This window comes from Argopecten irradians, chromosome 2 (assembly GCF_041381155.1).
Source record: "Argopecten irradians isolate NY chromosome 2, Ai_NY, whole genome shotgun sequence".
In the NCBI taxonomy this organism is placed as follows: domain Eukaryota; kingdom Metazoa; phylum Mollusca; class Bivalvia; order Pectinida; family Pectinidae; genus Argopecten; species Argopecten irradians.
Window position 1 is genome coordinate 46,633,558 of NC_091135.1, and position 16,644 is coordinate 46,650,201.

At 36.4% G+C, this 16,644-nt stretch overlaps 1 protein-coding gene across 4 annotated transcripts in view; it reads right to left on the minus strand.

Moving 5' to 3' along the window:
* Positions 1–4,811: 4,811 nt before the first annotated feature.
* The window catches only part of LOC138315700 (uncharacterized), a 38,008-nt gene continuing 26,175 nt past the window's right edge, over positions 4,812–16,644 (minus strand). For all 4 annotated transcript variants that reach the window (XM_069256919.1, XM_069256920.1, XM_069256921.1 and 1 more), the window contains exons 7-14: positions 16,440–16,605; positions 16,164–16,196; positions 15,033–15,191; positions 14,450–14,647; positions 13,798–13,917; positions 13,243–13,449; positions 12,925–13,019; positions 4,812–12,771 (exon numbers count right to left, since the gene is read on the minus strand). In XM_069256919.1, coding sequence (XP_069113020.1) covers positions 11,221–12,771; positions 12,925–13,019; positions 13,243–13,449; positions 13,798–13,917; positions 14,450–14,647; positions 15,033–15,191; positions 16,164–16,196; positions 16,440–16,605 — 2,529 coding nt within the window. In that variant the 3' untranslated portion in view covers positions 4,812–11,220. The remainder of the gene's footprint in view (positions 12,772–12,924; positions 13,020–13,242; positions 13,450–13,797; positions 13,918–14,449; positions 14,648–15,032; positions 15,192–16,163; positions 16,197–16,439; positions 16,606–16,644) is intronic.

Consider the following 16,644-nt stretch of genomic DNA (forward strand, 5'->3'; position numbering starts at 1 on the left):
ATAGAAAGGTTTGTAATACAGAAAGTACCAACTCTCTACATAGAAAGGTTTGTAATACAGAAAGTACCACCTCTCATTATAGAAAGGTTTGTAATACAGAAAGTACCACCTCTCATCATAGAAAGGTTTGTAATACAGAAAGTACCACCTCTCATCATAGAAAGGTTTGTAATACAGAAAGTACCACCTCTCATCATAGAAAGGTTTGTAATACAGAAAGTACCACCTCTCATCATAGAAAGGTTTGTAATACAGAAAGTACCACCTCTCATCATAGAAAGGTTTGTAATACAGAAAGTACCACCTCTCATCATAGAAAGGTTTGTAATACAGAAAGTACCACCTCTCATCATAGAAAGGTTTGTAATACAGAAAGTACCACCTCTCATCATAGAAAGGTTTGTAATACAGAAAGTACCACCTCTCATCATAGAAAGGTTTGTAATACAGAAAGTACCACCTCTCATCATAGAAAGGTTTGTAATACAGAAAGTACCACCTCTCATCATAGAAAGGTTTGTAATACAGAAAGTACCACCTCTCATCATAGAAAGGTTTGTAATACAGAAAGTACCACCTCTCATCATAGAAAGGTTTGTAATACAGAAAGTACCACCTCTCTACATAGAAAGGTTTGTAATACAGAAAGTACCACCTCTCATCATAGAAAGGTTTGTAATACAGAAAGTACCACCTCTCATTATAGAAAGGTTTGTAATACAGAAAGTACCACCTCTAGAAAGGTTTGTAATACAGAAAGTACCACCTCTCATATAGAAAGGTTTGTAATACAGAAAGTACCACCTCTCATCATAGAAAGGTTTGTAATACAGAAAGTACCACCTCTCTACATAGAAAGGTTTGTAATACAGAAAGTACCACCTCTCATCATAGAAAGGTTTGTAATACAGAAAGTACCACCTCTCATCATAGAAAGGTTTGTAATACAGAAAGTACCACCTCTCATCATAGAAAGGTTTGTAAAACAGAAAGTACCACCTCTCATCATAGAAAGGTTTGTAATACAGAAAGTACCACCTCTCATTATAGAAAGGTTTGTAATACAGAAAGTACCACCTCTCTACTACATAGAAAGGTTTGTAATACAGAAAGTACCACCTCTCACATAGAAAGGTTTGTAATACAGAAAGTACCACCTCTCATCATAGAAAGGTTTGTAATACAGAAAGTACCACCTCTCATTATAGAAAGGTTTGTAATACAGAAAGTACCACCTCTCATCATAGAAAGGTTTGTAATACAGAAAGTACCACCTCTCATCATAGAAAGGTTTGTAATACAGAAAGTACCACCTCTCATCATAGAAAGGTTTGTAATACAGAAAGTACCACCTCTCATCATAGAAAGGTTTGTAATACAGAAAGTACCACCTCTCATCATAGAAAGGTTTGTAATACAGAAAGTACCACCTCTCATCATAGAAAGGTTTGTAATACAGAAAGTACCACCTCTCTACATAGAAAGGTTTGTAATACAGAAAGTACCACCTCTCATCATAGAAAGGTTTGTAATACAGAAAGTACCACCTCTCATTATAGAAAGGTTTGTAATACAGAAAGTACCACCTCTCATCATAGAAAGGTTTGTAATACAGAAAGTACCACCTCTCATCATAGAAAGGTTTGTAATACAGAAAGTACCAACTCTCTACATAGAAAGGTTTGTAATACAGAAAGTACCACCTCTTATTATAGAAAGGTTTGTAATACAGAAAGTACCACCTCTCATCATAGAAAGGTTTGTAATACAGAAAGTACCACCTCTCATCATAGAAAGGTTTGTAATACAGAAAGTACCACCTCTCATCATAGAAAGGTTTGTAATACAGAAAGTACCACCTCTCTATCATAGAAAGGTTTGTAATACAGAAAGTACCACCTCTCATCATAGAAAGGTTTGTAATACAGAAAGTACCACCTCTCATCATAGAAAGGTTTGTAATACAGAAAGTACCACCTCTCATCATAGAAAGGTTTGTAATACAGAAAGTACCACCTCTCATCATAGAAAGGTTTGTAATACAGAAAGTACCACCTCTCATCATAGAAAGGTTTGTAATACAGAAAGTACCACCTCTCATCATAGAAAGGTTTGTAATACAGAAAGTACCACCTCTCATCATAGAAAGGTTTGTAATACAGAAAGTACCACCTCTCATCATAGAAAGGTTTGTAATACAGAAAGTACCACCTCTCATCATAGAAAGGTTTGTAATACAGAAAGTACCACCTCTCATCATAGAAAGGTTTGTAATACAGAAAGTACCACCTCTCATCATAGAAAGGTTTGTAAAGGTTTGTAATACAGAAAGTACCACCTCTCATCATAGAAAGGTTTGTAATACAGAAAGTACCACCTCTCATCATAGAAAGGTTTGTAATACAGAAAGTACCACCTCTCATCATAGAAAGGTTTGTAATACAGAAAGTACCACCTCTCTCATCATAGAAAGGTTTGTAATACAGAAAGTACCACCTCTCATCATAGAAAGGTTTGTAATACAGAAAGTACCACCTCTCTCATCATAGAAAGGTTTGTAATACAGAAAGTACCACCTCTCATCATAGAAAGGTTTGTAATACAGAAAGTACCACCTCTCTACATAGAAAGGTTTGTAATACAGAAAGTACCACCTCTCATTATAGAAAGGTTTGTAATACAGAAAGTACCACCTCTTATTATAGAAAGGTTTGTAATACAGAAAGTACCACCTCTCTACATAGAAAGGTTTGTAATACAGAAAGTACCACCTCTCATCATAGAAAGGTTTGTAATACAGAAAGTACCACCTCTCATCATAGAAAGGTTTGTAATACAGAAAGTACCACCTCTCATCATAGAAAGGTTTGTAATACAGAAAGTACCACCTCTCATCATAGAAAGGTTTGTAATACAGAAAGTACCACCTCTCTACATAGAAAGGTTTGTAATACAGAAAGTACCAACTCTCTACATAGAAAGGTTTGTAATACAGAAAGTACCACCTCTCTACATAGAAAGGTTTGTAATACAGAAAGTACCACCTCTCATCATAGAAAGGTTTGTAATACAGAAAGTACCACCTCTCATCATAGAAAGGTTTGTAATACAGAAAGTACCACCTCTCATCAAGTTATCAGAAAGAAAGGTTTGTAATACAGAAAGTACCACCTCTCATCATAGAAAGGTTTGTAATACAGAAAGTACCACCTCTCATCATAGAAAGGTTTGTAATACAGAAAGTACCACCTCTCATCATAGAAAGGTTTGTAATACAGAAAGTACCACCTCTCATCATAGAAAGGTTTGTAATACAGAAAGTACCACCTCTCATCATAGAAAGGTTTGTAATACAGAAAGTACCACCTCTCATCATAGAAAGGTTTGTAATACAGAAAGTACCACCTCTCATCATAGAAAGGTTGTAATACAGAAAGTACCACCTCTCATCATAGAAAGGTTTGTAATACAGAAAGTACCACCTCTCATCATAGAAAGGTTTGTAATACAGAAAGTACCACCTCTCATCATAGAAAGGTTTGTAATACAGAAAGTACCACCTCTCATCATAGAAAGGTTTGTAATACAGAAAGTACCAACTCTCTACATAGAAAGGTTTGTAATACAGAAAGTACCACCTCTCATCATAGAAAGGTTTGTAATACAGAAAGTACCACCTCTCATCATAGAAAGGTTTGTAATACAGAAAGTACCACCTCTCATCATAGAAAGGTTTGTAATACAGAAAGTACCACCTCTTATCATATAGAAAGGTTTGTAATACAGAAAGTACCACCTCTCATCATAGAAAGGTTTGTAATACAGAAAGTACCACCTCTCATCATAGAAAGGTTTGTAATACAGAAAGTACCACCTCTCATCATAGAAAGGTTTGTAATACAGAAAGTACCACCTCTCAATATAGAAAGGTTTGTAATACAGAAAGTACCACCTCTCATCATAGAAAGGTTTGTAATACAGAAAGTACCACCTCTCATCATAGAAAGGTTTGTAATACAGAAAGTACCACCTCTCATCATAGAAAGGTTTGTAATACAGAAAGTACCACCTCTCATCATAGAAAGGTTTGTAATACAGAAAGTACCACCTCTCATCATAGAAAGGTTTGTAATACAGAAAGTACCACCTCTCATCATAGAAAGGTTTGTAATACAGAAAGTACCACCTCTCATCATAGAAAGGTTTGTAATACAGAAAGTACCACCTCTCATCATAGAAAGGTTTGTAATACAGAAAGTACCACCTCTCATCATAGAAAGGTTTGTAATACAGAAAGTACCACCTCTCATCATAGAAAGGTTTGTAATACAGAAAGTACCACCTCTCATCATAGAAAGGTTTGTAATACAGAAAGTACCACCTCTCATCATCAGAGAAAGGTTTGTAATACAGAAAGTACCACCTCTCATCATAGAAAGGTTTGTAATACAGAAAGTACCACCTCTCATCATAGAAAGGTTTGTAATACAGAAAGTACCACCTCTCATCATAGAAAGGTTTGTAATACAGAAAGTACCACCTCTCTACATAGAAAGGTTTGTAAACAGAAAGTACCACCTCTCATCATAGAAAGGTTTGTAATACAGAAAGTACCACCTCTCATCATAGAAAGGTTTGTAATACAGAAAGTACCACCTCTCATCATAGAAAGGTTTGTAATACAGAAAGTACCACCTCTCATCATAGAAAGGTTTGTAATACAGAAAGTACCACCCTCTCATCATAGAAAGGTTTGTAATACAGAAAGTACCACCATAAGAATACGAAAAAAAATACACACTGACAGAAGATCTTGCATAATTATCAAACCATTTATTGATACCTTCTACACTTAACAGTCTGCTTAAACACAATGATAACAGGTTGTACAACAAAATGGCCATCTCAATTAATTAATGTCACATGACGGCATTCTATCACATGATCAGGTGTACAAAATAGCATTCCATTTGTATCAAATAAAATCACCACCATAAAAAGCACCGTACATATACTACAATACAACCTACGCATATAAAACTAAGTCTCAATGGGGTTTACTTTTGTACTACTTTCATTCTCTATCATAAGGGCTTAAATTTCATTTCCAATCTACAGTTATATTTTTTTCAGATCTTTTCTTCAGGCGAGTTATTTCAATGTGTATGAGCTAACTTTAATGAATTTACAGGTGATGACAAGAAATGGAATCAACTTTTGTAAAATTAATAACGTCAAGAAAAAACATTTTCATGCAAAAATGGAATTGCTTACAGTTAACAATCATATTAAAATGACAAGTTTGATTTATCGTTAATTTTGTAATTTTCAAAATGAATTATTCTTTATGAAATATGATGTAAAGATAACCTAAGCTGATATGGCAAGTAGTAAATTATTAACCAATTTCTTATGAAAACAAAAATAAAATATGGAAAAGTATTTCTGGTAATTTAAAAGGAATGTATTTTATCAGGAATGACTAGACAACCATGTACTGTAGTTAACAAAAGCCTCACAACTAATTTTTGTCCATTGAACCTCACAAAAATATGTAATATGAAACACAAACCATACATTTTGTACCTTTTTTTACAGTAATTACTTAATTTGAATATGAATATGCAAGTATAAAGTTATTTGACAAAATACTTAACGAATTATTCACATATCTTAAAGTAATCTTGATGATGACGGAATGGTAAAATTTCAAATAATTACAGTAAACAATTATCGTATTTAAACTTTTACAAACTATATTTAGACCATGACAGCTAAGACAATGGAATTGTTGGAATTAAAGCATCAGTGAGACATTCTAGCAGACTTCAAAGATAAAACTAAAATTGTACTACGGTTTCATCGTTAGACACTCATGAACCTATCCTTCTAACGTGCATGACCCATGAGCTATAACAGACAGACAACCTCGTTAATTCTTCAAGTCACAAACGACAGAGCAGTGGCTCAAGCGTTTCCAACGATGCTTCAGTTTATGTAACATGATATAACAGGTTGAAATATTTCCAAGAGGGTTATGACACCCATTTCTCCATTGGTACCAAATCACAATTCCTACTTTTGATATGACGAATGTATTTTGTCCTGCGGATATTAGTGTCTATATCCTGTATTCATCACACATCACTCTCATTCTAATTCATACAGTACAGTAATATGGCTATTTAACGATGGTTTATTATTGTAGAATGATATGTGCTTCAAAGGGAGTAATTTAACTGCCATGTAATTTAAAAGTGATATTGACCATATACATAAATATTCCTGATAAATATGTATATATAGATATATATAAATCAAAATCCAAAATAAATATAACATAGAGAGGAATTCTTCATACCTCATCATACTTTAACAAGAGATCCCAGAGGGATCTTGGCGCCCACCAAAGAATGATCTACGTCTGACAATAGAAAGAAGAGGGATCTTTTCTCTGCTTTCAAACTTTTACTACATATGAAATTTGAGAAAGATCTTTTCAGTACTTTCTGAGATATATAGCACTAACAAACTTCAATTATCAAAATCCAAGATGGCTACCTGCAGTTGGCCATCTTGTTGACCGATCGGTCCCAAAATGCAATATGCAGGTCCTAGGAGAACCTACATATAAAATTTGAGACCGATCACTTCAGTACTTTCTAAGCGTTAACAAACTTCAATTATCAAAATTCAAAATGGTGGCCTGTCGGCCATCTTGTTGACCGATCGGTCCCAAAATGTGACATGCATAACTAGGGACCTAAGGGAACCTGCACATGAAATTTGAGACATATCCCTTCAGTACTTTCTGAGAAATAGCGGTAACAAACTTTACCTATCAAAATCCAAGATGGCGGCCTTGCGGCCATCTTGTTGACCGATCCGTCCCAAAATGCAATATGCACAATTAAGGCCCTAGGGAAACCTACATGTGAAATTTGAGAGAGATCCCTTCAGTACTTTCTGAGAAATAGCGGTAACAAACTTTACCTATCAAAATCCAAGATGGCGGCCTTGCGGCCATCTTGTTGACCGATCCGTCCCAAAATGCAATATGTACAACTAGGGCCCTAGGGAAACCTACATGTGAAATTTGAGAGAGATCCCTTCAGTACTTTCTGATAAATAGCGGTAACAATCTTTAAATATCAAAATCCAAGATGGCGTCCTGGCGGCCATCTTGATGACCGTTTGGTCCCAAAATGCAATATGCACAACTAGGGCCCTAGGGAAACCTACATGTGAAATTTGAGATAGATCCCTTCAGTACTTTCTGATAAATAGCGGTAACAAACTTTACCTACCAAAATCCAAGACGGCGGCCATCTTGTTAACCGATCCGTCCCAAAATGCAATATGCACAACTAGGGCCCTAGGGAAACCTACATGTGAAATTTGAGAGAGATCCCTTCAGTACTTTCCGAGAAATAGCGGTAACAAACTTTAACTATCAAAATCCAAGATGGCGGCCTGGCGGCCATCTTGTTATCCGATCGGTCCTAAAATGCAATATGCACAACTAGGGCCCTAGGGGAACCTACATATGAAATTTGAGAAAGATCCCTTCAGCCCTTTCTGAGAAATAGCAGTAACAAGAAATGTTAATGGACGGAAGGACGGACGGACGGACGACGGACGGACGGAAGGACGGACGACGGACCACGGACAAAAAGCGATTTGAATAGCCCACCATCTGATGATGGTGGGCTAATTAACCATGGAAAACAAGCCTTAGCCACGGTCGAAATACACAAAGTCTGTCAAACAATCATGTATTTCATCATTTAGTTTTGCAGCTTCTGTGATCAGGTATCGATTAATTTTTAGAAGTTTGTACAGATAAGTCTGCAAGACTAGATAATGGAAAATAAACACCCAATTAAATAAAAATCAACTTGTCACTTAAGACTATACCATTTTTTGTGCAAAAAAAAACAATAACAAATGTTAAAGAGCAAACAGGAATGATTACAGATCCATAACAACACTAATAAGGCAGAAAAATGAACTAACTGGAGACAGGGCAAATGCTGTCACATTCACTCTCACATCTAAAACCTTTAAAACATGTAAATATAGACTTCGGAGTAATTAAGGCAAAATCTACAAAGAGAACAATCAACTTACTCTCATTATAAGGCCGTCTATAAAAACAGGGGTACGTCAACTACAACAGAACAAGTGTTTTACTCTCATAAGGCTACGTCAACTACAACAGAACAAGTGTTTTACTCTCATAAGGCTACGTCAACTACAACAGAACAAGTGTTTTACTCTCATAAGGCTAACTATCAACTGTAGACTGATACTGTAGACTGATGGCTTACTGTCAACACGGCTAGTGTAAAGTCACTAAAGCTTTCTCTGAACAAGGCTAAGGTTGAACTAAATCTCAGTACCTACCACCGTCTTACTGTCAACACGGCTAGTGTAAAGTCACTAAAGCTTTCTCTGAACAAGGCTAAGGTTGAACTGCTAAATCTCAGTACCTACCACCGTCTTACTGTCAACACGGCTAGTGTAGAACCACTACATCAGCCATCAGTCATCATATAGAGTATTAAAATCTGTCTAATCCGGATCTCTTTGTATTTCAGTACAATTGTATACTCGTGTTTTTTCTTCTCAATTTAAAGTGATTGAAACTTGTATTATTTGGAAACCTGACTATAAAGGCCAAATATGATGGTTCTGTGACATGAGGATTAGCTAAGTTACACTGTACAATCTGTCTTACTGTCCACAAGGCTATGTGGTATAAAGCTTCTATTAGTAGATACAATTGTCTTACTATTGGTATTACTAATATGGAATGGATAAAGATAGTCATCATTGCCTTCCAGTATCATGGCTTAAGTAATATAGGTACTGAAGACACAGAACAAAATCTAGTCAGCCTACAGTGAAGCCTCATCAACATGCTGCTGCCTTACTAGAGGAACGACACCATGTCTCGTTGCAGAATGGTTAAGTGACACTATGGTATTGAAATATCATGCATAGACGATCGATAGCTCCTCCCTGTTTCAGCATCCACGTGCAATAGGGAGTCAAAAAGGACAGTTTGTGCTGTACAGTACATGTAAATAGTAAAAATCACTTTTATCAAGGAATGTGAAGTAAAAATATAAAATAAAACTGCTGAACAGAATATAAAATGTTGATCCATAAAATTAATTTGATATGCTTATACAAATTACATGTTAGTAAACTATTGTACAACAAAGTAAATCAACTTCTCTGATAAATTCTATACACTATAGCAAACATAACCAGATTTAAATAAATATGAACCAATGGCTAGTGCACAAGAATTACTTGCCCAAGGAAATACTGAAACAGTACATATCTAAATTGTGATAGCACGATATTGCTTTATAAGCAGATTGTGGTTGATGCTATGAAACTGAAGTATACTTACAGTTGATAGATAGAAACATCTACCATAAACATACTATGACCATGACCACCTTTGAATATATGGAAGACATCAGGTTTACCAACGGAGTCGGAATTTGATTATGTTCATTTAGATAAAACTGAACAATGATGAAAGTATATGGCACCGAACAAAGGACTAGATTATAAGAAACGGGTATGGCTTCAGAGAACATTCCTTAGGGAACAGGCACCCACCTCATGTGCCAACACACCAGTGCATTGATAGAAAAAGTAACTGCCTCTGGTTTAAAGTTATTTAACATACCTGATAAGTCTACATAACTAGTATCTGGTAAACTTTTAAATACAACCAGTATCACCTAGCAACATATATGCTGCCTGTCATCACAACCAACTGGTACAACCAGTGCTATAATGCAACACATCCAGGCAAACCAGTATCACCTAGTAACAGTCAACCAGGAACAACCATTATCACCTAGCAACAGAGTCAACCAGGAACAACCATTATCACCTAGCAACAGAGTCAACCAGAAACAACCAGTATCACCTAGCAACAGTCAACCAGGAGCAACCAGTATCACCTAGCAACAGTCAACCAGGAACAACCACTATCACCTAGCAACAGTCAACCAGGAACAACTAGTATCACCTAGCAACAGTCAACCAGAAACAACCAATATCACCTAGCAACAAAGGATCAAGATTCTAGTAAAAATATCTCGAACAACCATTATCACCAAGCAACATAGTCAACCAGAAACAACCATTATCACCTAACAAGATGAATAATATTAGCAGAATGCAGTATCTTAATTCATATTTGCATGATACTTTCAATGCAACAAATGCTAGATTTACACGTAATGTACAGTGTAATGGTATGTATCTGTCACAAAAGACAACACAAGTGCCTGTGCAACCCTATATGCTGCTGCTGAAATATTTATGTATCTTGGCAAGAAAAACTTTCTAATTATCTTAGGTCTAGCAAGGTAAGACATATCTTATTACTAAGATTCAAATTAGATGGAGATACATTGAAAAGTAGTTTTCAAGTTTAATGTTGCTTGATGCAATACAAAGTAACTTTAGATGATAGTGCAACATATGAATTTAAAGCAGATAAATAATTCTCAAGAGCACTGTCATTATCTAAAGCAATTATGCAATGGAATTTCATTTTAACAAATAGCACTTCTAATGCAATTTTTAACATAAATTCTTAAAGAAACATTATGCACATCCAGTGTATGGTATAGTGTTCAAATAAACATACACAATGCCTAAGTATCCTTCACTGAGTCCGAACATGTACCATACATTCAGATAAGTGCATTACACAAAATGTATTGGTGACGTAGATAACTATCATGTTATGGTAGATCACTCTACACACTTCTTTCATCCAAGGAATAAAATACTGCAACTGTACACATTTTGATCAAATGAATTTTAGCAAAAAATTCAAATTTAAACAGATTAGCACAAAATGGTGACGAAACTAAGTTAATTGACACAGAAAAAAAATATCAGAAGCTTTAACTAGCACAACTATGGTTTAGCTGCAGAAGGCTAGCAACACAAAAACTGCTATTATAAAATTCCTTCTAAAATATGTACATATGCAGTATCTGATTATTACATTTGATAAAAGTTAAAACCTGCTGTTTTCTTTCCTACAGCAGATCACAGAGGAATCATTGTCTCGGATAAAAGGTACTCAATTCCTTGCCACATCCTATCAAATGATCTCACAATGAAGACACTTTCTAGGAATGAAAAGAAGAAATGATCAGGGAATAACGACAACGATCAGGCATAACACTCATTATCTTCATTGTCAGTAGAATCAGATCGGAGTCGTATACGTGGCTGGTGTGGAACATGTGACCTTGAACCTGAACGATCAGAAGAGGGCACATGCATGTCTGTTAGACCTCTTGGCAAGTTAGCATTTCTCTGTCGAGTTATTGACACTGAAGGAATTTCTGGAGGAAGTTCTCTCGTAGGTGATTCACAGAATGCAGCATTCACACAACCTGATGAACCACTGAATTCTGGTCTAACTATAGAATTACTGTCCCCACAGAGGGCCTCCCTAGAACCAGGGTTTTCCTCACACATTGATTTATTCACTGCTTCTCTAGGGGACCATGATTTCCGACTATGTCCCGACCTCTCAGGGTCCTGATCACTGTCAAACAGGAAGGGCCGTAATGCCTGGGATCCGGCCACCTGAGAGATGTTCTCTAATGACTTTGCATACTGTCTATGTTTAGGCTGTATATTTCCAGACATGCTGGTGGCCTCTGGTATCACTCCAGTACTACTAAAGTTGTTTAGTGACTGGAAGCCAGGCCGAGAAAGAGATTGTGGATTTGCTATATTGGGCATGCTGGTATGTAATTGATTTGGTCTTCCACTAGGCTGTTCACTATCATGTGGAGCTCTCAACCGCTCATCTTCATGGTGTGTCCTTCTCTGCTTACGACCATTTGATATCTTAGCTGAATTACTATCATCAATTTGGCCTGTTTCTACCTTTGCAGGTGAGAGTCTATGTTTATTGTAGTCATCACGACCTGTTGATGATTTACCATGTATTCTATTGGGTGAACGATCTGATGATTTAAATAAGTTCCTCCTTACTTCTTCTCGTCTATCTACTGGTACCTGCCTATCTCGTGGCTGGTCTTGAAAATGACGATCTGCACGTCTCTCTGCTGATAGGTTCAGCTGATGTCTGTCTGTGTGGTGTCTATTACGATGAACTCTGTCTGTCGGTCTTTCTGTCGGTGCAGCGTGATTCCCATTGCCCCTCCACTGTCTGGTTGATGTATCCTGTCTATGCTGTTCTGGTCGCCTATCTGGAGGTAAGCCCTGGTAATGCCGGTCTGTTTGATGGTTTCTATGTCTGTCTCTGTCGTGAGGTAGCCCCTCTGTGTCAGGTACCAGTAACTGTCTGATGGGAAGCTCTGTCAGTCTGTCCTGTCTAGGTGGAGATCTGCTCCGTCTCCTCTCTGTTGGTTCTGTGTCTGTGACAGCATACCGTGCCTGTCTCGGTGAATGCGAATTCTCAAACGAGGACTCTGAACTGTAGGACGTACTGTAAGAATGCGTAGCCCGAACCCTTGGTATTGGAGAAGCGTCTGAGCTGTCGTCAGTCAGTTGATTGGTTCGGGGGCCGTCCCACTGTTCAGATTCACTGGAGTCTGATGAGGAGTTAGAGGGACACTCTGTAGTTGTCGGCTCAGCTCTCTCAAAACAAGGAGGCATGGGAGGTCCTGTAGGAGTGGCCACAGATTCCGAGTATGGGGGAGGCTTCGGTAACATCCAGTGGCCAGGCCCAGGGGGGTCTAAACTCTGTAACACAGGTGTTAAAAAGTCACTTAAAATATCTGAGTACATGGAAGGGAATAGTTAAGTATCTGCATTACTTTGTATAAATTATAATATCTACAAGGTACCTGAGAGTGTATCATAAAAAGTGTGGTTAGATTGGCAAAAGTCACTTACAATATCTGGGTACATGGGTGGCGATCTTATAGCTTCTTCATACGCTGGTGGCAGATCCTCTCCAATCACTCCTCTGTGACGCCGCCTTCTACGACCTGTCAAACAAAGCATGTAATTCAGATAATTTTCTTGTTAGAACATCTTGTAATATTAACTTCATCAATGTACCAAATTTATTGTATTTATAAGCACAGTTAGTTAAGGGAAAATACTTGTACTAGTAATAGTATATTGCCTTCAGAAAAAATGTGATAACTTTATTTAATTTTAGATAAGAAGGGTGTCATACATTTCATCTGATGTCATATAAGCACTTACGTCCATGTGGGCGGGAGAGGTCTTCACTGATGGAGGGCAGCCCCTCCGAGGCACGTCGGATGACATCCCTTTGGGCCCTGCGATACCGCCTGACCAGCAGAAACAGTACAAACAGGATGATGATGAGGAATACCGAGATAACTACAGGGATAACCACACTGAAGGCTAGTGTCTGCTGGCTGCTCTTCTGCCACGGAGAACCACTACCTGTAACAGATCAATTCATAGTTAGGGATATCATTTTGTACAGAATATCATATCTAAGTGAAAGATCAGAAAGATCATCTTAACATACATATTTGATACTGAAATAGGCATTTTTGACCCCTGCTAAAATGGCACAATAAACTTGTACTTAACATAATCTATTGAAGATTCAGATATACTTCATATTTCATCACCATCACTTTACCATTTTTTTTTTTTTAAATATAAAAAGCTTCAAACCAGGAGACTAATGGTCATAAATTTATTTATGCTTTTTGATTCCTGGTCCTATCTTTGCATGACAATATTCTGTGAATGACACAGAAAAGTGAGTGATGGAGCAGTTACCTGAACATCCGTACTGTTCGTCAGAGTTATCTCCACAATGGTCGATGCCATCACATTTATAAGTGGATGAGATACAGTAACCGTTATTACAACGCCAAAGATCATTGGAGCTGCTACATACTGAAAAGTACAGAAAGTCATCCTTAAAATCCTCTTAATATCCTATACTTAACATTACTATAATTACTGATGTATCTTAAAAGGAAATTTTCATACATTGGAAATATGGATATTTTCATGTATGAATATTTTCGCTAAGTCAGCTTTCAAACAGTTTATGGTGTGATAATATTTTCACTATATGTCTATAGTCTAATCATAAAATTGCACTTGTTGATAGGTTTGTGCCTAGGTACATTACTAGGAAATTTTTGAAAGAATAACTGGAACTTTTTCACAAATTCCTACAATAAACATTTGAATGATAACATCAATCTTAAATTAGTCTGTCATAAAATATCAAGTGTACTTTTAAAACCCTCAAAAGCGTGACTTTGTGGTAATTCACCAGATGATGGGTCAAAATAAATGAAAACTAATAAATTGCTAACTTATGGTTTAAAAATATTTCCAGTAAAGAACGTGAACACAAATTCATACATTGTATATCTTAGTTACTCAACATCATGTACATCTGATGCTAGTAACTCACATTTCTCCATGTTGAGAGAGGCATAGGAAAGCTGCACCTTGTCAAGATGGCCAAATTTTCCAAATAAGTGAATATAGAACCCTTCAGGGTCCTTGTACTGCCACTTTGTGATTGCATCCCCACGTCGGATACGAGCCAGGAACTTCCCTTTAGAAGACAAGCCACCGTAAATTTCCAAGAAATCATCAGATTCAAAGCCTGCAAATAATACAAAAGATAAAATCATTGTCTATCCTTGTTCGGATTTCATTCCTGTTACTACCACACAAGTTATTGAATGTGGCTACGCTAAATAAATACTAGATCCCACATCTGCTGTGGAGTTTTCTAAGACTAGATATTTGGCTATGCTAAATAAATACTAGATCCCACATCTGCTGTGGAGTTTTCTAAGAATCGATACAATAAGACTCCACAAAATGTCATGTTGAATGAGTGTTTAACACAATTCCATTAGTCAAATGCTAAAATTTTATATCTGGTAGACATTCAACAAAGAACAAAGCGTGAAAGTCATATGTTAACAATCGTACTGCTACAGAACTAAGATGATAGATAAACCATAAATGTAAAGAGGCCTTACTGGATGTGCCAACGATGAATGAGATGATGTTTAACAGGGTGTCTGTATATTCTGGTGCTGTGCGGACCACCCATACACAGTCGTAGTACTTGTAGCTTATGGTAGAAGATGTGTCCAATGCTAGCTTTCCTCCACTGCTGTACGTGTACTGCCCACAATCTGTTAACAGACAAGTTTGGCATTTATATTATCAGGTATTAAATGCACAGAGAAAAATAACTAAGAAAGCTGTCACATATTATCTAATTTGTATAAAAGAATTTGTCAAAGCCAAAATTCTTTCAACATTCTCATGATTTTACCCAAAGTATTACACAAACTTCTGTGGAATAAAACAACTATTCTATAGTGGTTTGTTACACATGTAACTTTAAAATCAAAGGTATTATGTGTCCCTAACAAAATGATGTCATATACATAAATCAGCAAGTCTCATATCTAGGGCTGAGTATTGGAGTAGCCGAACCAATATGATAAGTAGTGACATTAAACGGAAACAATGTATATTTTTTATGTGAAAATTGTTGTGGATATGGTGCAAACTTTTGATTTGGTTTTTTACCAGCTACATTTTGTCGTCTGCTAAGTGTCAAATGCAAGATGAAATGCGTTCTGCTGAGATGTATTCAGGGTTACACAAACACATTTCCAGTGCGTTTTAATGATTCAGAAGCTTGAAACTTTCTGTCCATAGAACATGCTACAAAATTTGCCTGGATATGGTGTATTTATGAGCTTTAAGGGATATTTTCTGTCAAAAGGAGTGAAAGACGAAAGCTTTCGTTATTTGAATGATACAACAGCATGTTGCTGTATCGGGAACCGATACATTATTCTAGTTCAATTCCGAATATGGTAATGAGAAATAAAAGACTTCTAGCCAGCCTAAAGCCTGAAAGACAAATGACATGTATTATTAAATTACTTTGTAATGCATTAATAAAGCCACTTAACCCCTCCCCCATCCCTCCTAAAACATAAAAAAAAAAAAAAAAAAAAAAAAAATCCTGACCGACCTACCCTATTTTTTTCAGTCATGTAACCTGAAACATGCATATAATTTTTTTTTGGCCTAGGATTAATAATGACAGAGCTAAGATATATGGTAAATACAAGTCAGGAAATACTTACTTGTGGATGGAACAGGTTTGTATTCTAAGTCAGCTGAAAGATCAACAAGTATAAATTTTAACTGTCATATGTATCATATTGTTTCATAAGCTATTCTAAATTCAACGATAAATTACTGTTAAGTTAAATTTAATAAGTGAAATAAGTACTAAATTAGTAATTTTTTTTTTTGATATAGATTTCAATATATCATGTCTTTTTCTCAACTATTCCACATCATCTGATTATCTTACCGAAAACAATTGATGCTATATTACGTGAATAAATTACACTCACCATTGACATATGAATATTTGACTCTGAACCCCATGTTAGATCGGAGTACTCCATGTTGGTACTCGTATCCCGTATCAAACACAATCTTAACCTTGTGAGAGCTAGCCATGATTACTGGTCGATTGTCACTATATCTGTATAAAGCCTCGGAATTACCCCACTCAACCTGCAGGATATTAAAAACATATCATAATCTAATGGTCAA